Below are 24,251 nucleotides of genomic sequence, written 5' to 3' on the forward strand. Positions count from 1 at the left end.
TTGCTGGGAGGGGGAAGGTGGGCCTTGGATCCCTCCCTCTTGCCCATTTGGGGGCTCACTGGAGCTTGAAGACGTGCTTCTTTTTCTTGTAGTCACTAGCCACCTCGCTGGTGGCCTTGTGCAGGCTGAGCAGTGGCTCCCCGCCGTGTGTGCCCCCAGACGCCGGGCCCTTGGCGTCCTTGTAGAAGCCCAGCTCCCCCTTGCTGAGCACGCAGTACAGGCTCACCCACGACCTGGGGTGACGACACGGGGCTCAAGGCAGAGTTACAGCACTCTGCCTGGGAACTCTTCATGAATACCCTGAAAATGCCTGCCCCTTCCTTCCTCCGGGCCTTTGCTCTGCTTGGGTCCTATGTCCGGGGTCCTCTTCCTTATGGCTGTTTCTAGGCTGAGGGGAGAATCTAAGACTCTCAGTTCCAAGCCTGATGCTGGCCCCTGCTGCGGTTACCCTGCCACATCCCCTCCCACGCTGAATTTCCTGAAGGCAAGACTTAAGCTGTCTTCTCCATAAGCCTTTGCTCGGGCATGTTCCCTGGCACTCCTCCACCCACCATGGAATCTCCTGAAAGAATATATGGACTGGTCCACTGTCTGGAATGTGGCCAAAGCCTCAACGGAGGAGGAAGTCCCTCAAGAGTAAAATACACCAAAGGCGCCCCTTTATTAGCACCTTGGCCTCACCACAAGGAAGAAAGACTGCCTCAGGGCATAATCTCAACCTGTTCTGCCTCACTCTGTTGGTTGGCCAGCGCTTCCCTTTTTGACTCCACCTCTCCCTAGATTCTACCGTCCAACTGGACAATTAAGGTTTGGACTACCAAGAGTAAGCACATCACTATCTGGACCCCTAGATGTGCCCCCCACCTCAGACCTCAGAGCAGTGTCTCCGCCCCTTTTTCAGACCTCTCCGCCCACCCCAGCCACGATGCGAAACTTCGAGGGTGGACCCACCCCATTCACTGGCTGGATGACCTCTCCAGACTCCACCTCACAAGCCATTGGAACCCGGACCCCAAATCCAACTTGCTATTAGCGCTACTTGACTCTTGAATTGATCGCTATGAGTTTGGATCTCAGCTTATCTGCACTGGGAATATTTTCTTCGGCTCCGGCTCCCACCTAGGCCCCACCCCCTCGCCCATCCGACACGCTAAGTTCACGTCCCGTTCCTCCAGTTAGTAGGTTTGAGTTCTTGACATTAAGCCCCGCCCCTCTCCAGGCCCCGCCTACTCCCGCCACCCTCCGGATTCCCGGACGGTTAGTACCACCCCCCTCCTCAGCCCCGTCTATTCACTCATTGGACACTGAGCTTGGGACCCGCCTTCCAAAGCCCCGCCCACGCGCTCACCGGTTGGACGACTTGCGGTTAGCGTCGAGCTCGCGCTTGCGCAGCAGGAAGCCCTCGTGCTGCACTGTGTGAGTGGGCGGTGGCGGAGGCGCGGGGGCGGAGCCGCCCTGGGCCGGGGCGGAGCGCGAGCGCCGGCTTCCCCCGCCCTCACCACCCTCTCTGGGCCGCGGCCGCCGGCGCGGCTTGGGCCGGTCCCGCGCCCGCGGCCGGTCTGGCCGAGGTGTCCGCTCGGGCGGCTCAAGCCCGTTGGGCAGGCGGCCTGGGGGAAGCTCGCGAGGCTGAGGCAGCGACGGCTGTGTGAAGGGAGGGGGAAGAGGGGTGCTGTCCATGGGGGGGTGTGGGGGCCATCTGCCTGGGGGACTCACGGGTCGGGGGTGGGGGGTCCCATCTGTCTTGGAGGCGAGGACCGGAAGACCTCGGGGCTGGAGGCTTAACTCTTAGGGGCCCCATCGGTGTTGGAGGTGAGACTGTCAGGACTCCTGGGTTTGGAATCGCTCTGGATCTTGGGGAGGAAAGCCCTAGGCCTATGGAGGTGGGGGTGCAGGCAGGGTGTGTCCCAGCTGTCTGTAGGAGGAACCTGGGGCTTCTGTGTGTGCGCGGCTGTCTGTGAGGATATCTGAGACCCCACGACAGATGTGGGAAGTGTGTGTAGAGGGGGTAGGAGTCTCCTTAGGCTGGCGGCCTCATCTTTCTAAAGGAGAAATTTTCAGATTGTGGGAGGCACCTGGGGGCCCTCTCTATCATCCCCTGAGAAACTGCAGGGTTCAGATCCGGGGGAAGGAGGGCTAGGCATTGGTGTTTCTGGGTCCTGATTCCTGCTCCGAGGAGGGGGTTCCCCCCATACCGCCAACCGGTCCTAAGGCTCAACTTACCCCAACAGGGAGCCCTGGGCCTGCTTCTTTCTCCTGCAGCTGCTCCACAATGTCAGCCAGGGTGGCCTTCCTGGGAGGAGGGAGGCCGAAAGACCCAATGGAACTGGGATGCCCTCTCCCAGGGACCAGGCTGGTTGGCTGGAGGAGCCTCCACCTCTTAGCCTGAGTTGCCAGGCCCCTGTCCACTCTGCCTTTCTCAGATACTTGCCTTATACACCACGGGTACTTGGGACATGTCTGTTGAACGGAGGACAGAGCCTCCTCTTTGAGTTTTAACCAGAGGAAAATGCAAACTGGTGCCTTTAAGCCTTTGAACATTGTGTTGCCGTTTTTCTACTCATCCCCTGAGTTCCCAAGACTCCTGGACTTGCCCCATCCCTGCCCTGATCATTCTGGGTCATCACTATCCGGTGACAAGTCTGTTTCCCCCACCAGACTGCCATCTCCATGAAAGCAGGGCTGAGGCTGGTTTGGTCACTGCTCTCCCCAGCACAAACCACACGCTGATTGGGGACTCAGCAACTGTTCGTGATATATAAAATTAAAACGAAGATGTCATTGTCTCCAAAATGTATTTGGCCAAAGGCCTCTTTCTGGAGATGCTGCCGATTGGATCTATCTGCTCCTCACACTCTGGCTCACACAGGGGTCTGAAAGGCCTGGGTTCCAGGCCTACTTGATCCAAACTGAGTGACTTGCCCTCTCTGAGCCACAGGGGCCCTATCCACAAAAAGGAGATGATTTTTCATTTATCAGGCTGAAACTGTGATAAACTTTTAGCCATTTATCAGGCTGAAACTGTGATAAAGGGTCTTATGTCCTATTAGGGAGAATATCGTTCTACCACTAACGCAACAGAGAAACTAAGGTGCAAAGGCACAAATCCCCACCCAGGCCACCTAGCTGTGGGACAATGGGCATCCCTCCTAACCTCTTTCAGCCTCAGCTTACCCCTCCACGAAACGGGTGCCAGGACAGTATCTTAAGCAGTCCTGAGCCCCGGAAGCCCCCCCACTGGGCCTGTGTGGCTCCAGGAGCCCTTCGAGCCCGCCTTCCCTCACTCCCCAGGCACACTGGGGCCTCACCCCTTGGCCAGCTCTCCTCGGGTGGGCATCTCCTGCTCGCTGGACTCCTGTCTCTCCAACCGCCGCTCACGCCGCTCGCGCCGCCGCTCCATCTGCTCATAGCGGCCCAGGGTGAGGCTATGCGCGGTCTCGTGCTCCGCCGACTCCTGCCGTTCGGGCCGTCGCCTCCGCGCAGCCTCCTCGGATTGATCGGCCGACTCCTGCCGCTCTGGTCGCCGCCTCCTGGGCAGCTCCTCCGCGCGATCCGCTGATTCCTGGCGCTCCGGCCTCGGCCGCACCTGCTCCGCCACCGCCGCGACCGCCGCCACCGCGGCGAGGGCCCCGGGGGTCTCCACCACATTCTCCGGTGCGGCCGGCGGGGCCGGGGGCTCCACCCTCCCCGGGATCTCCGGCAGCCGGTCGATGCGCGGCTGGAGGCGCTCGGGCTTGAGCTCCTGGCGCACGTACCCCACCCGGGTCCGCACCTCCGCCGACAGTGTGTCCGAGGCCCGGCGAGCCAGCGGCTCCAAGCCCCTGTCGTACCCCCCTGGCCGCAGGAGGGGCGCTGCCTTGGCCGCCAGTTCCGTGGGGTCTCCAAAGAACTTGCGCCCCAGCAGGGGGGTGGGGGGCTGCTTGCTCTGTTCCGCCTTGAGTTTCTCTATCTGGGAAGGGAGGGGCCAGGGTCAGGTAGGGGGCCTGGGGGGCTGGGGGTGGTCTGAACCCCGCCTCTGGGTTGTCGGCCTCCCCACGCCTCCCCAGGCCTCCCCACGCAGTTTAGCAGTTTCTATTATTGAAAAAGCAAGTTTGTGCAGGCCTGGGCCCATGCTTTTCCCTGCCGGGAACTTAATCCCTATTTTCCTTGGCAAACATTTAGTGTTAAGACTCGGCTAAATCATCACTTTCTCTAGCTGCCTTTCTGACCCCTGTAGCCTCCTTCCGGAATGTCCTCCCAACCCAGGACCTTAACACAATGGTCTCTCATTCTTCAAGTCTCAGATGGGCTCCGAACCCCCTAAGCCAGGACAAGTGCTTCTGGGCTCCCACAGCCCCTTGTGTTTCCCCCCCATCCCAGCCCTGGGCTGTCACTGTCAGGTGACAGGCTCTGTTCCCTCGTCCCCCGCTGGATTGGGAGTCCCATCAGGATCTGTGTCAGCTCTCACTCGACACAGTGCTGAGCACCAAGTCCTGGTGTCTGTCTCACATAGAGGGATGGCTGGTGGCGGGGGCGGGGGGGTGGCCCGGGCAGGGTGTGGGGTGCTGACCGTGGTCAGGCGCCGCAGGGAGCTGAACCTTTCTTCCCAGGCTGCGGCCGCTTTGCGGAAGGCCTCGTGTCTCCGGATAAGCTGCTCCACCTCATCCACGCTGCTGCCCAGCTCCCGGCTCTGCAGGAGCGGCTCTTGGGCTGTCAGCCAGGCGTCGGCCACCACCGCCTCCTGGGCAAATTGGTGCACTTCCAGCACTGAGGGGAGACATTGGGGGTCAGAGGGATGGGGGCGCCTGTGGGGCCTTCACAGGGCACGGGCTGTTTTCTCTGACCCTCTACACCCTCTGGCTTCCTGTATCCCAGCCCTGACCACTCTGGGCTCTGCAAGAATGAGAGGGCCTGGGGGCCTCTCTGAGGGCACCAGCTTCTCCTCTAGGTGACTGCCAGCAGGGATTCAATGGCAAGGCAGTCCTCTTGTCCACCCTCCCAGGCCTTCATGTTGCTGGGCACCCATGAGTGGTGTCCAAAGCCTGCTGTGTCACCCTCTGGCCCTTTCCAAATGTGCTGGAGCAGGTCCCTGTGCCCTTGAGCCCCATGTGTGTCTGGGCCCCCACTCACTCTGCTGCAGCCATTCCCAATGGCGGTCCCACTTGTCTGACACCTCTTCCTTCCTGGTTCCCAGCTTGTCCAGTTGTGCCTGGATCTGGGAGTGGCAGATGGGTAGGAAAGGCGTCAAGGATGACTCCCACCACAATGGGCCTGGATGGTGGAGGGGGAGCCCCTGCACCCCTTCCCACCTCATCAGCCATGGCACTCTTGTTGAGCAGCAGAGAGCGCCCCAGCTCCTGGCAGGCTGTCAGCTCTGGCCCCCGTGCCTCCAGCTCAGTCTTCAGGCCCTGGTGGTAGTTCATGAGCACCTCCACTGATGACACGTCCCTACAGTGTTTGGGGCAGGGGGCAGGAATCTGAGTCTCAGGTAGCCTCCCCCAGCCCCCATGACAGATACGACTCCTGAGGAGCCTAAATCGCTGAGCATGTTGGGGCACCCACCTTCTCAGACCAGGTTCTGAGAGGCCAAGGCTCTTCACTCAGTGATTCCAACTTTTTCCAAGGGGTTAGAATATCACACTTTGATGATTCTAACCTCAGATTTCAAGGTCCATTTTCCTCCTGATTTTTTCCAGCTATGCTTCTGAAGGCTCCACTAGTCAGTGATCTGAACATTCTAAGTCTGTGCTATCCAAACGGTAGGTAGCCACTAGACATGGGTAAGCCATGGAGCCCTAGAAATGGGGCCAGTCTGAACTGAGATGTGTTGAAGTGTAAAGTACACACCATATTTTGAGGAGTGTAAAATATCTCAGTACTTTTATTTATTTTTTAATAATATTTTTAATTCTTTTTAAAGTAAACTCTACCCCCAGTGTGGGGCTTGAGCTCATGATCAAGAGTCACATGTTCTCCTGACTGAGCCAGCCCGGCCCCCCTCAATAATTCTTGTTGAAGTGATTATATTTGGGGTCTATGGGGTTACATAGAATGAATTACTAAGATTAATTTTCACTTCTTTGTATTTTTTTTGATGTGATTACAAGAAGATCTTAAATTCTATATGTGGCTCACATTCATAGCTTGCATTATATAACCATTGGACTGTTCTCAGCTATCATAGGTCTGAAACAAATCCCAAATTTCTGAAGGTCCCAACAGTCAGCAAGTATAGCTTTATAAGACTTAATATGTCCAAACTTTTCTTTCTTTCTTTTTTTTTTTTGGTCCAAACTTATTTTTGAAGCTCCCACATTATAATGATGCCTACCTAAGACTTAGTGTATCTAGAATGATCTCTGATTCTCTATCTCCCAGAAATGCCTCCCCTGAAGTTCTCCACCTCAGTAAATTCACCCATCATTCATCCATAACTCCTCTTTTTTTTTTTTCTCTCTCAGCCCCCTGAAGCTAATGCAGTTACATTGGACATTTATAATTTTAAAACATACCCTGTGAAATGAGTGAAGCCTGAGACTGGGTTTTAAGAGAACTCAGCGAGGGGTGGGGGGGGTAGTCAGGAAGTGTACAGACGAAACAGGATGGGCCAAATGTTGATGGGTGTCCACCCTCCACATGTGGGGTCCCTATACTGGTATTGCTACCTCTGTGTATATCTGAATTTTTCATAATAAAAAGATGTTAACTCCTAAAATGAATCACTTCTTCCCATCTGTACAACCTCCACACTGGACCAAGCCACCCCACCTCTCATCTGGATTATAGCAGCAGCCTCCTGGCTGGTCCACCTGTTTCTACCTTGCCCTCCATACTCTTTCCCACAACATCTGGGGTGATCTTCCGCCTCTCACCCACATCATTCACTCCATCCAGACATAATGATTGTCTACCTGTGCCTCTGACACACATAACCACAACCTACTGCAGGGTTTTTGCACTTGTTGATCCCTCCACCTGGAAAACCCTGCCCCGCAGTCTTTACCCACCTCACCATCACTTCACCTAGGTCTTCACACAAACATCCCATCCTCGGAGAGGCCTTGCCAGCCAACCCCTCGCCCCCTTCTCTTACTCTATTTGTCTTCACAGCACTTACTGCTATCTGAAATAATAGTAGATGCTTTTCAATTTATGTGTTGCCTGTCTCCACCCTCAGAATGTAAGCTGCATCAGGGCAGCAGCTTGCCCTTGTTCACCATCCAGCGCCCGGTAAGCAGTTGATAAATGTTTGCTGGGCAAATGAACATAGGCAAGGCCTCACAGTCACAGAAATAATGCTGTGTGTCCACCACACTCGAAATCCCTGTCTTCCGGACACACCATTGGACTGTCTCCCAGCCTCCTTGGCAGACAGGTTGGGGCTACTGGGCGGAGGTTTAGTCCCTGAAAGTTCCCGTGTGATTTTTTCCTCCTCTGCAGCTGAATGTAACTCCCAGGGCTGAGTGATGGAAAGACCCTGGGTCCCAATCACCAAGACACAGGCTTCGGCTGGACCCTCACATCAGCAATAGATCAGTGCCCGCTACCCTCTGGGTTGAGCCGCTAATACAGTGCCACACATCGCTGTCCCTATCCTGGCTGTGGCCTACCCCATGCTGTGACCCTCCCACAACTGGGAAGGCCCGAAGGCAGGAGGATGCCCTGTGCTCTGAGTCACCAAGGCCAGGCCTGACAAGGGGTCATAATACACATGAAGCTTTTAGTACAGTGCCTGCCACCCAGGTGTTGGCTGTTGTGATTTCCTATGGGAAGGGGACTCTGATGGGTTGGGGGTGGGTGCCCAGAAGCAGGTAGGAAGCCCGAGGTGGGATGAGGGGCACCTGGGCTTGTCAGCAGCCCCAATCTGGCTGGCGATGCCATCCATCCAGGAGAGCAGGTCCCGGGCCTGGCTGTGGAATCGCAGGGCGTCGGCCGTGGAGCTGACGTGCAGGCGGGCGTCCTCACAGGCAGCCAGCAGCTCTTTCCAGCCCTGTAGTACTTCCTGCTCCCGGCTGGCGATGGCCTCTGCATGCTCACCCGCGTACACCGTCCGCAGCTGGGCCGCCCCTTCCTGTAGCTGCCGTACCTGAGGGGCATGCTAGCTCCAGCACCGGCCCTCCGTGGGGTCCCAGCCCTGCCCTCGTGCTCCCACCTGCTGGCTGGGTGCCAGGACCCTGCACCCTTGCAGCCCCACAGCGGGGTCTCCCTCTTACCCGCCACCTGATTTCTGGTTGACATGCCCACTTTCTGCCTGACTTCTAACAGTCATCTCTATGGTTCATATGAGGATGACTATTCAGTTTCTACCTTCCACTGGACTGGTAGCCCAATTTCTCCAGTTGGCCATGTGAGCTCTATTAGGCCCACTGCTTCGTTTCCATCTGATTTCTCAGATCCGCCTCCCAATTCCTGTGAGCTCCACAGCCTGATTTCTGTTAGCTCTGTTGCCATGTCCATGAAATCCACCCCCATCGAATGTCTTTTCAGGAAAATCATATGATTTCCATCAGAGACCTGCTATCTAATTTCTATCTGCCCCACAGCCAGATTTCTCAGAACCCTCTGAAATTTCTCTTAGGCTCTCCATCTGGATTTGGGTAAGATTCCCTTCACAGCCTCTAGGAGACCCCCTGCCCAGTCTCCACTGGAAACCTCGTCTCATCTCTTTTAGACACACTCTACCAGCGTTCTCAGGCACCGTCTGACTTCCAGGCACCATGCAGTCAGTGGGTTTTTACTTGCCCCCCTCATCTCCCTTCTCTCTGTTCTCTGGTCTGTTTTCACCTGTTCCACTGTCAAATCTCCACCTGCTCTACAGCCTGAGTTTTGCCTGCCCTGCTGCCCAACGCCCCTTGGCCACACTGTGCAGACCCTCCCACCTCCCCTCTTGGCCGCCGGCACCCCACCTGGGACACGAGGAGCTGCAGGTCATGCTCAAAGGCGCGCAGGGTCCGCTGCATGGAGCTGGCGCTGGGTCTCGGCTCAGGCGGGGCGGTCAGGCGGGGCAGTCGCCTCCGCTTCTCCTCGATCTGTCCCTGAAGCTCTCGGGCATCGCTGAAGAACTTATGCAGCTCCCGGGAGGCAGCCAGCAGCTGGGCCCGAGTGCCCATAAGCTCCAGCAGCTCGGCCCAGGCCTCGTTCAGGCCGTCCTTCCACTCAGCCATGGTGGCCGCCGCCGTGTGGCCGCACTCAATCAGCTCATCCACCATCTGGTTCACGGCCGCCAGCCGCTCCCGCCCTGCGGTGCCCGTCTCATTGGCGAACTCTGAGAATTTCTCCTGCAACACCTGCCCCCGGGAACACGGCTTGAGCAAAGGTCCTGCACACACAAGCCCCGCCACCCCGGCCCACCATCTGTAGCAGGTAAGAGTAATGATCGTAACGACGATGATGATGATGATGATGACAGTCATGCTAAGAAAAATAGTATCTCACACTATGGAGCACTTACTCTGTAGCAATAACAGTAACAACAACAAGAAAAATAATCAGGTGACAGTAACTACCACTTCCTATGTTAGGCGCTGTGTGTGCGGAGTATTAACCTAAGTGCTTTACACTATGGCAATTCTTTGGGCGCACAAAAGAGTCAGGAGGTGGGGGCTATTTATTATCCTCATCTGACAGCTGGGGAAATTGAGGACCAGAGAGCCCTAGTAGCATACACAGGAGCCACAGGTATTGATGTTATTCCTAATGATGCTCACCGTGACGTGCTCAAAGTCCTGGCCAAGCTCAGGCGAGCCAGCCACCACCTCCTTCTCCGCAATCCAGTGCTCGAGCTCGTCCACCTGGCGGCTGAGCTGGTACAGCCAGTACTGCTGCTCCAGGCCCACCCTGCGCTCCTCACCCAGCTCCTTGAGGGCCACGTACAGGCGGTCCACCTGCGACTGCCGACGGCTGATCTGTTCGCTGATGGAACATAGCAAGGGGCAGGGATGGAGACTTCCAGGACAGAGCTGTGACCCCCTGCCATCCCCTCTCAGGGCAAGGCTGAGTTTCCTCTGAACCTTCAGCCAGGGTAGCATCTGCTCAGACTCCTTCGTGGGGAGCCTCTCTTCCACAAGGCTTGGATTCAGTGAATCCAGTACTTGCATCCGAGCACTCAGTGAAAGCTTTGCTTCCCTAAGCTTCACAAGCTCACTGCTCCCACTTCCCTCAGCCTCTCCATGGTCCCACTGCTTAACTCTCCAGGGACCTGAGTGGGGCTCCTAACTCCCTACTTGAATCCCTGGCCAACCCATCTCACCTCCAGCTCTGGAGGACAGAGGTCTAGCCCTGTGCCCCCTCTCAGGGCTCACCCCTAGTCCAGGCCTCCCAGATGTGACCCCTACTTCTGGCCTCAGGGAGGCCCCATGCCTGGCCACCCAGGAGGTCTAGGGCTATCCCCAATCACGGCACTCCAAGCTTTTCTGTCCTTCCAGATGCTGCCCAGACACTGGGTGGGAAGAGGACCCTTCCTTGTCCTGAACTCTTCCTTCTCTCCTGGGCCTGAGACATCACCTCTCACCCCTATACTCAAATCCCAGTACCCCTGGATCACCCTCTTAACCATCCCTGGGGCACTGCCCCGCCACTTGGGGCTCCAACCATATGCTGAAATCCGAGGGCTCCAGCTCGTAGGCAGTGAGGGCCCCTCCCACCCTAAAGTCCAAGTGGAGCCCTATCGCAATTTCCAAGAGCGAAGTTTCAGATCCTTCTGAATCATTCCTTAAAAACGGGCCCCGCCCACCTGTCGGGGTGCCCCATCTCCAGCAGCGCCCGGCACTGGCGCGACAGCTGCGCGATGCTTTCCTCGTAGTTCTCCACGCCCTGCTCCAGCTGCAGGTGCTTCTTGAGCAGCTGCAGGGTGCTCTGTTCGTCCTGGGGGCACAGGGCGCCGACGATGAGGCTGCAGCGGCCGGCCCGGGCTCCAGCGCCCCCAGGCCCCCCGCACCCCCAGCCCGGGCGCACCTTTCCCTTGTCCTCACTCATCATGAGCAGCTCCTGCTCGCCCAGCCACGCCTCCACCTCGGCCACGTCGAAGTAGTACTGCTCCACTTGGAAGGCGGCGTCCAGCACCTGCTGCCGCCGCTCCGCCGCCTCCCGCAGCCCGGCCCAGGCGCCCTGCAGCTGCTCCTGGCCACGGCGCACGGCCTCCGCCTCGGGGCTGCGCAGCGACGCCAGCGCGCCCGCGCGCTCCAGCACCTCCTCCAGTCGCGGCCCGTGCGCCTGGATCTCCCGCCGCAGGCCCTGGGGGCAGAGGTGGGGGTATGGGTGGAGAGGGGCCTTCCCAGGCCCGGCACTGCCCGCACCCCGGGAGACTGGCACGGCCCACGGAGGGAATCAGAGACCTCCGCAGAGCGCCCCCCTTGCGCCAGGCACCCCCAGGCAGTTTACTGTTCCTCGCTCACTCATACCCCCATGTTGCAGGTGGGAAAACGGGACTGAGAGGCGCAGTTCATCGCCTGAGAGCAAGCAGCTAGTAAGGGGGCAACAGGATTTGAACACAGGATGCAGGCTCCAGACACTGTGCTCTTAACCAAGACCCTGGTGGTGTAAAATACCCACTCATGGCCGAATCGGGCTGAGAACCAGGCTGCTGGGGACAGTGGGTGTGTAATTCACGTGCAATGAGGCGTGCAAATCTGGGTAGAGTTCAACACGTATTTACACGTGGGTACACGCATACCCAGGTCAGAATATGGGACACTTCTATCAGCCCAGAAGTTTCCCTCAATCAACTCTGTACTTGGCGCACACCTTACTTAGCTTCTCCTGTGCCTCAGTTTACTTGACTTGCAAACGGAGGTGATAATAGGCAACCCTGAGCTCCTGCCACCTGCCAGGCACTTTGCTATGCAGGGGCCTTGCGTGATGCCGCCACTCATCTAGTCCTCAGTGCAGCTCCAGTTCTCTAGGAAACTGAGGCATAGAGAGGTTAAGGAACTTGCCAGCTTCCCATGGCTGGTGGTGGCGTGCTTAATGTCCACCTCAGGGGGTTGCTGTACCCTGGAGCACTCAGAACTGTGCCTGGCACACAGTAGGTGCTCAGTCAATACTAGATGCTGTTACTCCTCTGCCAGCCCTGGAGCATCCAGCACTCCTGCACACGCACAGGGGAGCTCCCCCTGCCTTAAGCATGAAGTGCACTTGGTTCTTTCCTTCAACTGTAAAAGGGATGGACCAGTTCTTCTTGTCCCCAAACAGTCAACAGCCAAGAGTGTTTTCTGGGGCTCCTGTGTGGCTCAGTCAGTTAAGCATCTGCCTTCCTACTTGGGCTCCCAACTCAGCAGGGAGTCTGTTTCTCCCTCTCCCTTTGGCCCCCCCATCCCCATGCACAGGTGCACAGGCTCTCAAAAAAAAATCTTAAAAAACAAAAAACAAAACAGACAAACAAAAAACACCAGCCAAGAGTGTTTTCATCAAAATAGAAAAACGAAAACAAAACCCTCCAGCCTCATAAAGAACCCTAGCTGGGGCTGGATGGTCACAAATCTTTTGAGAATAATTTGTAAGGCCATCTCCCCATCTTTCAGGGCCCATTCTCCCAATTCCTGTTTTTTGGTAAAGGGGAGTAATGAGAATACCTATCTGATAGGGTTGTGGGGATTAAATTGTTTTTTAAACCCACGTATAACACCCTAGGACTGTACTTAGTACACAGCAAGTCTTTAATCAATGTGTAATTAGTAGTGGTAGTATTTCTCGTGTCTTACACTGGGTTTTGGTGAATGAGTTGCTTTGACCAAAAAGTTCCTCTGCTAAGTGATTTGAAAACCACTGCTCTAGACCAATGCTCTACTTATTTAGATGTAGAACTGAGGCCCAGGGAGATGAACAGAGATCCAGAGATCTTAGAGGCTCAAAAGCTCCCCCCACAATGAGTGGAGTAGACACCAGCAGGAGTCAGCGCTCTCTCGCTGATCATCTCTATCCTTTCTCCCTGTGGGTGGTTTGGGTTCTTTCTTCTTGTTGCTTTTATTTTTCCTTGTCCAATAGCCATTCTCCTACTGTTACTCATGGGACCCTGACTTTCCTCTGGGGAACCCTTGTGTCTCCATCTCAGCCCAGGTAATTAAGTTAGACTGACTCTACCTGCAGATTCCAAGAGTGGGCCTGAGTCCAGACCAGGCCAACACAGCAGTCTAAATCCCTGGCCACCACGATCAGTTCAGAGATGGGCATGTGACTCAAGCTGAGCCAATAAGAGTTATGGCTGGGACTATTGATGAAATTATTGAGAGAAATCCTTTCCACTCCCACTGATGGGATGTACATTGGAATCTGTTGGAGGTCTTTTACCATCAAGAGAGGATAATTGGCCTGACAACAAAGCTAACACAGAAACACACACACACACACACACAGGGGAGTTGAGAGATTCATGATATCATGGAAGTACCTGAATGCATCTATACCTGCTGTCCACAGTCTTCTCAATGACAAGAGCAAACAGATTCCCCTCCCCCTCCTTTGTTTTTGGCTTTAACCACTTTGAGCTGTTTCTTTCATTTGTATCCCAATGTATCCTAACCCAGACCCTCACCCTGGCTCTGCTCACCTGGTTCTTTTTGATGTACTGCTGGACAGCCTGCAAACCATTGCCTCGCTCCGTCTGCATGGCCAATGGCAGTCGCTCCTGGACCCATGCCTGGAGAGGATACAGGGAGAAAGTCAAGGGGAGAATACACCCAAGGGCCCCTGCATCCCAATTAAACTGTAAGCCACCTGCACAGCGTCTAAGGCCCTTCCTCATTAAAGAGCCTGGTCACCTCTTTGGCCTCGTCTCTCTCGACATGCTCTGTTTTACTCTGCACTCAAGCCAGGTTCATGCTCACTTACCTCTGTCCTTTGCACAGACAGGTCTTGCATCCTGCAATTCCCTTCCCGCTCTGGCTCACGGAGACTCTCCCTTCATGTCTCAACTCAGACATCCCCTCCTCTAGGAAACACTCCCTGACTTTGGACCTTGGCCAGTTGCCTCCTCTGGGCTCCCACAGCTTCCTAAGCTCCCTCATAAGAGCCCTAACCACCCTGAGTTGTCATTGTCTGGAGATAAGTCTGTTTTCTCCCTAGGACTCTTGAGCCCTCTATGGGGCAAATGGAGTCTGCTGGGTCCCCCCTGTGACCCCTGCATCATTCAAGTACAGAGCTGGGCCCCTAATGATCAAGTGTATGAGCAAATTAATGAGCGGAAGAATGAATGAGCAAGTCAGGAAGCCGGGGACCGAATGAGAAAAATGAATGAATGAGGGGTGAGTGAATAAATGAATAGCAATAATCAGTGGAGGAAAGAATAAAAGATGAGTCAATGAATAACTAAATGACTTCATGAATAAATCAATGAATGAATGCAAATGAGGAAACGCGGAAAGGTGAATGAATGAATGAACGAATGAATGAATGAAGAAGTGAACGAGTGAACGGGTGACTAGTCCGGCAGCGGGTCAGTGGGAGGTCTCCCAGCCAGCGCCGCCCGTGAACTCGCCAAGGCCCCCCGGCCCCGCCCCCACTCCTGGCCTCCACGCCCCCGCCGGCCGCGGGCTCCCCTGCGGGGTCCGGTCCCGCCGCCGCCGCCGCGCAACCATCCCCTCCGCTCCCCATGCCGCGGCCCCGCCCCAGTCCCCGCGCGGGTCCTCACCAGCTCGTCGTCGAGGTCGTGCGCCACCTGGTGCAGCTCCTTAGAGGCGAGCAGCAGGCGGCGGCGCTCCTGCAGCGGCTCGAGCAGGCGCACCAGGCGCTCGCCCACCGCGTTCTGCCGCTCGCCCACCAGCTCCTTGCTGGCCGGCTCCAGCGGCAGCGCGGCGGTCTGCGCCTGCAACTCTCCCACCTCGCGGTACCACTCCTCCACCTGCGACTCCATCGACTGTGGGGACAGGGGCAGCGCGGAGTCAACGGGCTCCCCCCTCCCTCCCCATCCTGCTGTGGCTCTCCAGTACCTTTAGGGTGACCGCCGAGACGCCCCCATTTCACTCGGCCCTGCTCAATCCCTCCGTTAGCGCTGTGCTCCTCACTTGATAACTGCCACACGCTAACCTAGTTCTTGCCTCCAGGCCTTTGCCTCTGTTATTCCCTCTACCGGGCTCTGACTCTTCCAAGTCAGTTAGATTTCAGCTCAGACGTTACCTTCTCAAAGAGACTTACCTGCCCCCCTGGGGTAAAGGCCATTAATTCATTAATTCTCAGGACCACCCTTCAAATTTGGTGATATCCTCTTTTTACAGAGGTGGAAGCTGAGGCCCAGAGAAGTTAGGTAATTTGTCCAAAGAGCCAACTTCCCCAAATGTCATAAGTATAAAGTGATAGTGATTTAAATGGTTGGTATGCCATAGGGATAGACAGAAAGTGCAAACGCAGACCCAAACACCCTGGAGAATTCATACATTTTACAGATGCCATTTCAAATCCCCAAGGAAAGGATGGATTATTCAATGAGTGGTCACGGGCCAACTGGCTAACCAATTTAGCTGGATCCCTTCCTTGCTCTTTATGCTGAAAACAATTCCAGATGGATTAAAGACTTAAATGGAATAAGTAAATCCATAAGGCGCAGAAGAAAACCTGGGCAAATGCTTTTATAATCTTAGGATGGAGAAAATCTTTCCAAGCAAAAAAAAAAAAAAAAAAAAAAAGGAAAAGAAAAAATCATAAAGGGAAAGATTTATAAATTTGGCCACATAAAATACTTTTGCAGCAACCCACATTTCTAGATGTAGTTAGAAGGCAAATGGCAACCTGAAAAAAAATTTAACATAACACGTAATAGAACAAGGAACTAGTTTCTTTGACAAAGAATTCCCTTTATCCTGCTTCCTTCGTATCCACTTAGCACCATAAGACAATTCTGTCCTTACTTGTGGCTTTTTTATTGGCCTCCTTCTTCTAGAATGGGAGCTTCATGAAGGAAGGGTTTATGTCAATTGACTTCTGTATTTCTGAGCGCCTAGAACAGTCTCTGGCATGTAACAGGTCTTCAGTTGCGATTTGTTCAATGCACAAATGAATGTCACTGGCAAAGAAAAAGACTGCCCCAATTCGAATAGGCACCACTCCCAGTGAATAGGCCACACAGAGAAGTAGAAATAAGCACACAGGGGCAGCTGGGTGGCCCAGCTCAGGTCATGATCCCAGGGTCCTGGCATGGGGCTCCCTGCTCAGTGGGGAGCCTGCTTCTCCCTCTCTCCCTCATTCCCCACTCGTGCTTTCTCTATCTCTCTCCAATGAATAAATAAAACCTTAAAAAAAGAAGAAATAAAAATAAGCACATGGAAGAGATGTTTAGTCTCACTAATCAGCAGGAAAATGCAAATTAAAACAAGGTACCCTCTCCTATTCGCCAGATTGGCAGACATGTGAAAGATGGATAACATCTACTATTGGCAAAGATGCAGGGAGATGGGCATGTTCAGCCACTGTCGGCCAGTGGTGGTGTAAATTAGTGGAGCCTTTTTGGAAGGAAACTTGGCAGATCCTATCAAAATGCAAAAATATTTATATGGTTTGACCCAGCGCTTGTACTTCCACTTCTAGGAATACAACTAAAGAAATACTGGCACATGTGCACAAAGATGTTTGCCCAAGGATGTTCACTGTAGCTGAGATGTGTGTCCAAGGATCACACTGTTGTAGAGTTTATAATGGCAAAAAATTGGAAACAAACATGATGCCCAACAAGAGTGAAACGGTTAAACAAATCCACATCAGTATGGAATAATGACCAAGAGTTGTTGTTAAGAGAAAAAAGCAACTTAGAACACACATTTGAATATATTTGTCATGGGTTGCACATTCATAAAAATTCTCTGGGATAAACAAGAAATTAATCACAGATGGTACCTATCAGGGGGGATGAGAACTCAGTGAATGGAGACTGGGGTGAAGGAGAGACTTGTCACATAGGATTTTTTTTTATATAGCTTTTGATGTCTGAGCCATAAAGTGTAATTTGTAAAAATTTTGAATTAAAATCTTAAAATATTAAAAATCCATACAGGTAGTCAGTAAATGCACAGAAAAAGGTCCAGAGGGATCCTGCACACCAAATCATAACTGAGGTTTCTTTGGGGTGTGTGAATGGGTGGTATGGTTAAGGGAGACGTTATGTTTCACTGAAGACCTCTACGTTAGTAAGATCTTTAACCAAAAGAATATACTTATGTATTACTTGTGTGACTCTGAACAGATGGGGGAAAGCCATGAAAGAATTCAGTATTACAGCAATGAAGTTAAGTGGTAACAGATTAGAGCAAAGCATTGCAACTCAATAGTCAAAACCCAAGAACCAAGTGAAGACTTTTGTTCCAAAGTTCTGGAGCGCAGAGCTGCTATAGCTCAGGCCTTCTGAGGCCTGAGCTCCGACTGAAAAAAAACCTAGAGCGCCAAGAGGCCTCATGGGCCAAGCTAGCCAATCAGAACACTGAAAACCACCCTGGCTGTGGGGATTGGGTAAGAGATGGCATGTGACCTAAGATCAGCCAATGAAATCTCTTCCCACTTTTTAAACTTTTTTTTTTAAGTGCCTGGGTAGTTCAGCCTGGTTAGGGTCTGCCTTTGGCTCAGGTCATAATCCCAGACTCTGAGGATCGAGCCCCGCCTCAGGCTTCCTGCTCTGCGGGGAGCCTGCTTCTCCCTCTCCATCTGCCTGCTGCCCCCTCTGCTTCTGCTCTCTCTCTCTTAAATAAATAAAGTTCTAAAAGAAAAAGCAGTTGTTGTTTTTTTTTTTAAATAAGTGCTACACCCAGCATGGAGCCCAATCTGGGGTTTGAACTCCCCACCAGTGCTCAAGACCTGAGCTGAGATCAAGAGTGGTACATTTAGGGATCCCTGGGTGGCGCAGTGGTTTGGCGCCTGCCTTTGGCCCAGGGCGCGATCCTGGAGATCCGGGATCGAATCCCACATCAGGCTCCTGATGCATGGAGCCTGCTTCTCCCTCTGCCTGTGTCTCTGCCTCTCTCTCTCTCTCTCTCTCTCTGTGACTATCATAAAAAAAAAAAAAAAAAAAAAAAAGAGTGGTACATTTAACCCACTGAGCCACCCAGGTGCCCGAAATTCTTCCCACGTTTGTAGGAAAAGTGTGTGAGCTCAGGAGGGTGCTCTGATTCCCATGCAGTTCCTCGGTTGGTAGGACACAGGCCTGGGGTACTGGTGGGCCAACTTGCCACCAGGCAGAAATAGGCTTCCTGACAATGAGGCCACCAGAGGAAAGCAGGGCCCAGAAATGGAGACAGATTGCTGAGGACATAATTTGAGTAGCTGATCCAGCCACGCCTGAAGCTGCCTGCCCCCAGAGTTTTTCAGCAACGTGTGAGCCAAGAGCCTCCCCCTTTAGCCTAAGTCAATGTGGGTTGAAGTTCTATGAACTGCACCCCAAAGAGCCCCAGCTGATGCAGTTCACAATCTGTAGGAGTCATAAAAATGGATAAAAATCAAACGTTGTTAACAAGCCAAAAGCATATAAAAGGAAATTTTCAAAAGGCGCAATTACAAGCTGCAGAAATCAAAGAAAAGTAAAACAGTCACTCCAAAACCGTTTTTTCACTAAGAACATCACTGCAGCAATGCGTAGAAAATCTAAATGCCTTCAAATTCTGGAAACTCTTAAAATATAATCTGAAATGCTAATAAGTTCCAGTTCTCCACTAGATGAAAACCTCTCCATAACCTGCCCACCAAGAGGCCGTATGACCCGAAATGGAATCATCCCAGGACTAACACTTTTCTACTTCTGCAAGAATGCCACATATTTTGAACGCCCATTTGCTGTGGATCCTTCCCTGCAGGCATGAGCAAAGGATACAGAAGTACAGAGGCCATTCAACACACAAAAAGATGTTCAGCCTCCTTCAATGTTAAGGGAAATGCAAATTAAAATAACTGTAAGACAGTATCTTTCGCTTCTCAGATTAGCAGAGAACGAGAAAGCTTAGTGATGCCTAATGATGGTGACGACGTGGGGAGAAGAGAGCTGTCACTTGCAGCTGTGTCCACTGCCTTTTCATGGGGATACTTGGCCATATCCCTCCAAAAGTTTCATGTATACACCTTTTGGCCTAGAAATTTGACTCTGAGGATTCTTTTCTACAGAAATGTTTGCACGTGGGCTCAAATGTGTATGGACAAGGATGTCTCCTACAGTGCTATTTATATTAGCAGAAGCCTAGAAACAGCCCAGAGGTCTCTCAACAGAGGGCTGGTTAAAGATAGATTGTTGAACCACCCCATGGAATACCACGCAACCGGTATATCCATACATTCTTCGACAAGAAAGGACACCTGGGGTGTTTTGTCAAGTGAAAAGCGCAGGCTTCGGTATGGTCTGCCTCTATGCCATGTGCATGTGTGTGTATGCATAGAAGATTTCCAGGACACAGAGGAAACCGTGACAAGAGTGACACCCCCGGAGGGGGGTGGGACCATGTGTAGGGAGAGGGGGAAGAAAGCCTTTTCACTTTTCACATTATACTTCCTACGGTAACAGCCATAATAGGTAACACATTCTGATGCCTGCCCCATGCCAGGCACTGCTCTGAGCACTGGACCAGGATTAATTTCTGTAATCCTCACAGCATAAGGGGCTGGGGGAAGATGGGGATGTTTGCTTTGCTCACTGTTGGATCCCAGCACCTGGCCCTGTGCCTGGCACAGAGTAGGTCTCTGTAAATGTGTGCTAACTTCATTGTTGGACTGAACACCAGGCTATGATGCTGGGCCATATTAAATATTAAGACCTTTATTTTCTTTCTCTCTTTTTTTTAAAGATTGTATTTATTTATTTGAGAGAGAAAAAGAGAGCCCAAGCGGGGAAGAGGGGCAGAGGGAGAGGGAGAAGCAGACTCCTGGCTGAGCAGGGAGCCCGATGCGGGGCTCGATCCCAGGACTCGGGGATCATGACCTGAGCCAAAGGCAGATGCTTAACGGACTGAGCCACCAGGCACCCCCAAAATTAAAAATTTTAAAAAGTCAACCAGCTTTACACATCAAAATCAGAGGAGCCATGATACACTCCACCACAAGGATGCCTCTTGAAAACGTTGCTAAGTGAGAGAAGCCAGACACCAAGGACCACATATTGTGTGATTCCATTTATATGAATTGTCCAAAATAGGCAAATCTATAGAGTCAAAGAGAACATGAGTAGAGGGAGTACATTGGTAGAGGGAGCTAATGGGAATGGAATCTCTTTTGGGGGTGATTTGCAAATACTCATGGAAACCACTGACCTGTACACATTAAAAGTGTGCATTTAATGGTATGGAATTAAACCTTAATTTTTAAAAAGATGTTAAATGTAAAACAAAACCAAACCAAAAAGGAGAAACCAGAAGAGCCTACTTCCAGAAAAGCCTCAAGCGCTAGCCATGTGGTAGGTAGTGACACATAACATGAGCTCATGTTAAGAGCTCATGAGGGGGATCCCTGGGTGGCGCAGCGGTTTGGCACCTGCCTTTGGCCCAGGGCGCGATCCTGGAGACCCGGGATCGAGTCCCACGTCGGGCTCCCGGTGCATGGAGCCTGCTTCTCCCTCTGCCTGTGTCTCTGCCTCTCTCTCTCTCTCTGTGTGACTATCATAAATAATAAAAAAATAAATCATAAAAAAAAAAGATTTAAAAAAAGAGCTCATGACACCCCCCTCCCCCTGCCCATCGACCTGATCCCCACTTGGATCCACTTTGCTGCCTTTCCATTTTCCAGCTGAGTGGACTGAGACTCAGAGGAGCAGTCCCTGGTCCAGAGTAAAGACCACTAGAGGCCGAATTTGAGTCTGGGGCTGTGTCGCGGCACCACAAAATTCCAGTGGTTCTCCATCACCCCAATTCTCTATAAAGGAGGCTGAGAAAGGTGGAGTCACCTGCCCTGGGTCATGTGGTAATGGAACAGGGCTTCAAACCCTGGATGTCCCTGGATGTGCTGCTTCTGTATCCTGACTCTCCCCCTAGGCTGTGCTGAGCTCATGAAGAAATGTGAGACAAAGAATGGGGGGGGGGGGGTGTTGTGTTTCCTCTGCCAGAGAAAGAGCCTTGCTTGGGGGTGGGGTGCAGGGGTGGAGTGGGTGGTAAGGAGTCCCCAGGGACCCAGCCCAGCAGCTGCAAAGCCTCCAGTGCATTTTCCCCTGGCCGGTCCCCCTCAGATGGCAGGAGACCAGCCACCCCCACCCTCCCCAGGCAGGAGCCCCGTGGCTGAGCCAGACCAGCTGGTCAGCCCCTGAGGACTGGCAAGCGGGGGCTTGGAACTCTGCCATCTGGCCCCCGGGCCAGGAAGGACAGTTGGACAGGAGGCTCTGAGTGAGGACTGGGGGTCACATGGCCTACACCCCAGGTGGGCTCCCTGGAAGCCAGCTGCAGCATATGCGGGGTGAGGGGGAGGGCAGGGGGGACAACACTGGAGGACGCAGGAATCAAGGGACAGAGGCAGCGATGCAGAATGGAAACAGAAAGAAAAGAGAATGAGAAAGTAAGAGAAATAAAAAGACACGGACACGGGAGATAGCAACTCCCAGAGTTTGCCCCCAGAGGAACTCGGGGAGCAGGACTGAGACAGGCGCGGGGAGAGAGGCCAAGGGGGCAGACCGCTCACATGTCCGCACCCCCTCCGCCCGAACCAGCCTGCTCCAGCCCTGCCTGGCCCCAGGGCCTGAGGGTGCGGCAGCCAGGAAATTTGCCGGCTGGATGGCAGCCGCCCGCCCTCCAGCGTGTGCCCAGTGTCTGAGCTCTCAGGCGGCCCCAGGGGACAAGCGGGGGCCTTGGGCAGCTCCTGAGGCCCAGCTGGGCTCCATCTGGGGGCCGTGGCCTCCTGAGCCACTCCCCACCGCCTCGGGCTCCCTCTGCTGGGGAAAGTCCTACGAGGGGGCCTGGCCCTGCCTCCCAGTCTCTCTGTGAACTCCAGCCAGACCCATGTCTCTGCTGGGCCTCAGCCTCTCTCCCTGGAACAGTGCTTCAACACCTCTCCCTTTCATGGGGAGGGAAGAGCACGAGGCCCCAGATCCTCCCTCCAAAACCTGAATGGCTGGAAGAAGGACAGGGATGATCAAGCTCGTCAGTTACCAGAAAAAATACAAATGCAAACATCTATCCATCAGATTGGGAAAAAATCTAAAAAGTCTGACAATACCAGGTGCTGGTGAGTAGGGGCAGAAACAGGAACTCTCATTCGCTGCTGCGGAGAGAGCATTAACTGGCAGCAGGCTTCAGGCAAGCTATTTGGCAAGATCACGTGAACTGAAGACCGTTCTAACTTTTGGCACTATATTAACATTCCATATATAACCTTCCAAAATACATTTTTAAACTGCAAAATGAGTGTGTGTGGGGGGAATGCCCTGAATGGAAACAACTTCACATAAATAAGAACCACACCGAAGGTCAGGAAATAATGACCAAGTAACTTTGAACACAGCACAGTGATGATATACATCCTCCAGTTGAAGACAATTAAAATGAAAATGTTGGGACACCTGGGTAGCTCAGTGGTTGAGCATCTGCCTTCGGCCCAGGGCGTGATCTTGGAGTCCCAGGATCGAGTCCCACATCGGGCTCCCCGCAGGGAGCCTGCTTCTCCCTCTGCCTGTGTCTCTGCCACTCTCTCTGTGTCTCTCATAAATAAATACATAAATCTTCAAAAAATAAATAAATAAAATAAAAATGTTAAAAACCTCTAAACAAATACTGAAACTCAGATCTGTTGAGTCAGTAATTCTGAAACTACTTGGTAAAGTATGTCTTTTAAGCTTTACAATATCCACATGAGGTCAGTACTATCGTTATGCCCATTTTACTGAAGGAGAAACTGAGGCACAAAGAGAGAAGTAATTTCTAGGTCACCGAGTTGGTAAGTCAGAGAGCCAGGCTTGACCCCAGGCAGCCAGGCTCCCACATCCATGGCCTTGACCATGGTGCCACATTGCCTCCCACAGTCCCGCTGCCAAGTGACTTAGTACTATGGTGCTTCCCGTTTGCAGACCTGAGGTTCAAAGCCAGAGGCAAAGCCACTTGCCTAACTAACATCACGGGACTGGTAAGACGCAGAGTTAGGATTCAAACCCAGACCCGCCTGATTCCCGAGTCTGTGCCTTTACTCACTTCGATATGCTGTCAGAGAGGCGTTAGCAGTCGTGGTGAGACCACTGACAATGCTGGTGATAGCGGCTGGGGCACCAGATGCCTTCTTTTCCCCCTCCTGATCCACGGTCTAAGCTTCTCCACCCTGCTCTGTGGCCCAGGAGGCTGCCCAGTCCAGACTGCCCCGATCGGCCCCCCTGCCCCCTGCCTTCTGGCTTCCAGATGGGTTAGGCTCAGGACTAGCTGCCGAATTCATGGGGCCTGGTACAAAATGAAAATGCAAGCCCTCACTCAAATATTATTAAGAACTTCAAGACAGTGATGGCAGAGCATATGACCATTACACCAACTTCCTCAAGCTGTCCTCAGCAGAGCATGCCTTCTGTTTCTGGCTGGTGCCCTGATAGTCACAGATTCCCATTTCTTGAGAGCTTACCACATCGCCAACATCTTTTCAAGGGGTCTGAGAGGTTACAACTATTTTATAAAAATACTAAGGTGTTACTTGCCTTTAAAAAAAAAAAGATTTCATTCATTTATTCATGACAGACACAGACAGAGAAAGAGGCAGAGACACAGGCAGAGGGAGAAGCAGGCTCCATGCAGGGAGCCTGACATGGGACTCGATCCTGGGTCTCCAGGATCACACCCTGGGCTGAAGGCAGCGCCAAACCGCTGGACCATTGGGGCTGCCCCACTACATGCCTTTATTCTCATTCTCTCCCAAGAGCGCAGGGTTTTTGTTTTGCAGGGACCATATGACCCGTGCTTTTGCCACAGAAAACAGAATGCCCGCAGAAGCAAAGGTGAGAATCTTATATTAAGCCAGACGTGAAAGAGCTGTGGCATTGAAAACAGTGCCAATCCTCTAATATTTTTTTTTCAGCTTGGAAAATAAAGTTATTCTTCATAAAAGAATGCTTTGGGGTTAATATGTGATTGATTTGTTATTGTTTTTTTTTTAAGATTTTATTTATTTATTCACGAGAGACACACAGAGAGAGGCAGAGACACAGGCAGAGGGAGAAGCAGGCTTCTGTGCCTTGCTTTCCCCAATGGTAGAATGAGGAAAAATAATGGTACCAATCCCTTAGGGAGTCTGATGCGGGACTTGATCCCAGGACTGCAGGATCACGACCTGAGCCAAAGGCAGACGCTCAACCACTGAGCCACCCAGGCATCCCGTTATTGTTGCTTTTAGTTTAATCGTTTATTTTTTAGTGCAGTAAATATCAGTAG

The 24,251-nt window shown here is 52.9% G+C and overlaps 1 protein-coding gene across 2 annotated transcripts in view; it reads right to left on the reverse strand.

The window, feature by feature from the left end:
• The window catches only part of SPTBN4 (spectrin beta, non-erythrocytic 4), a 77,149-nt gene that overhangs the window by 2,351 nt on the left and 50,547 nt on the right, over positions 1-24,251 (reverse strand). For both annotated transcript variants that reach the window (XM_041746414.1, XM_041746415.1), the window contains exons 21-34: positions 14,600-14,824; positions 13,520-13,609; positions 10,930-11,208; positions 10,709-10,839; positions 9,684-9,888; positions 8,883-9,263; positions 7,818-8,062; positions 5,286-5,424; positions 5,107-5,191; positions 4,547-4,743; positions 3,306-3,946; positions 2,221-2,290; positions 1,349-1,641; positions 60-233 (exon numbers count right to left, since the gene is read on the reverse strand). In XM_041746414.1, the coding sequence (XP_041602348.1) occupies positions 60-233; positions 1,349-1,641; positions 2,221-2,290; positions 3,306-3,946; positions 4,547-4,743; positions 5,107-5,191; positions 5,286-5,424; positions 7,818-8,062; positions 8,883-9,263; positions 9,684-9,888; positions 10,709-10,839; positions 10,930-11,208; positions 13,520-13,609; positions 14,600-14,824 (3,155 nt within the window). The remainder of the gene's footprint in view (positions 1-59; positions 234-1,348; positions 1,642-2,220; positions 2,291-3,305; positions 3,947-4,546; positions 4,744-5,106; positions 5,192-5,285; positions 5,425-7,817; positions 8,063-8,882; positions 9,264-9,683; positions 9,889-10,708; positions 10,840-10,929; positions 11,209-13,519; positions 13,610-14,599; positions 14,825-24,251) is intronic.

The sequence above is a fragment of the Vulpes lagopus genome, chromosome 2 (assembly GCF_018345385.1).
Source record: "Vulpes lagopus strain Blue_001 chromosome 2, ASM1834538v1, whole genome shotgun sequence".
NCBI classification, from domain to species: domain Eukaryota; kingdom Metazoa; phylum Chordata; class Mammalia; order Carnivora; family Canidae; genus Vulpes; species Vulpes lagopus.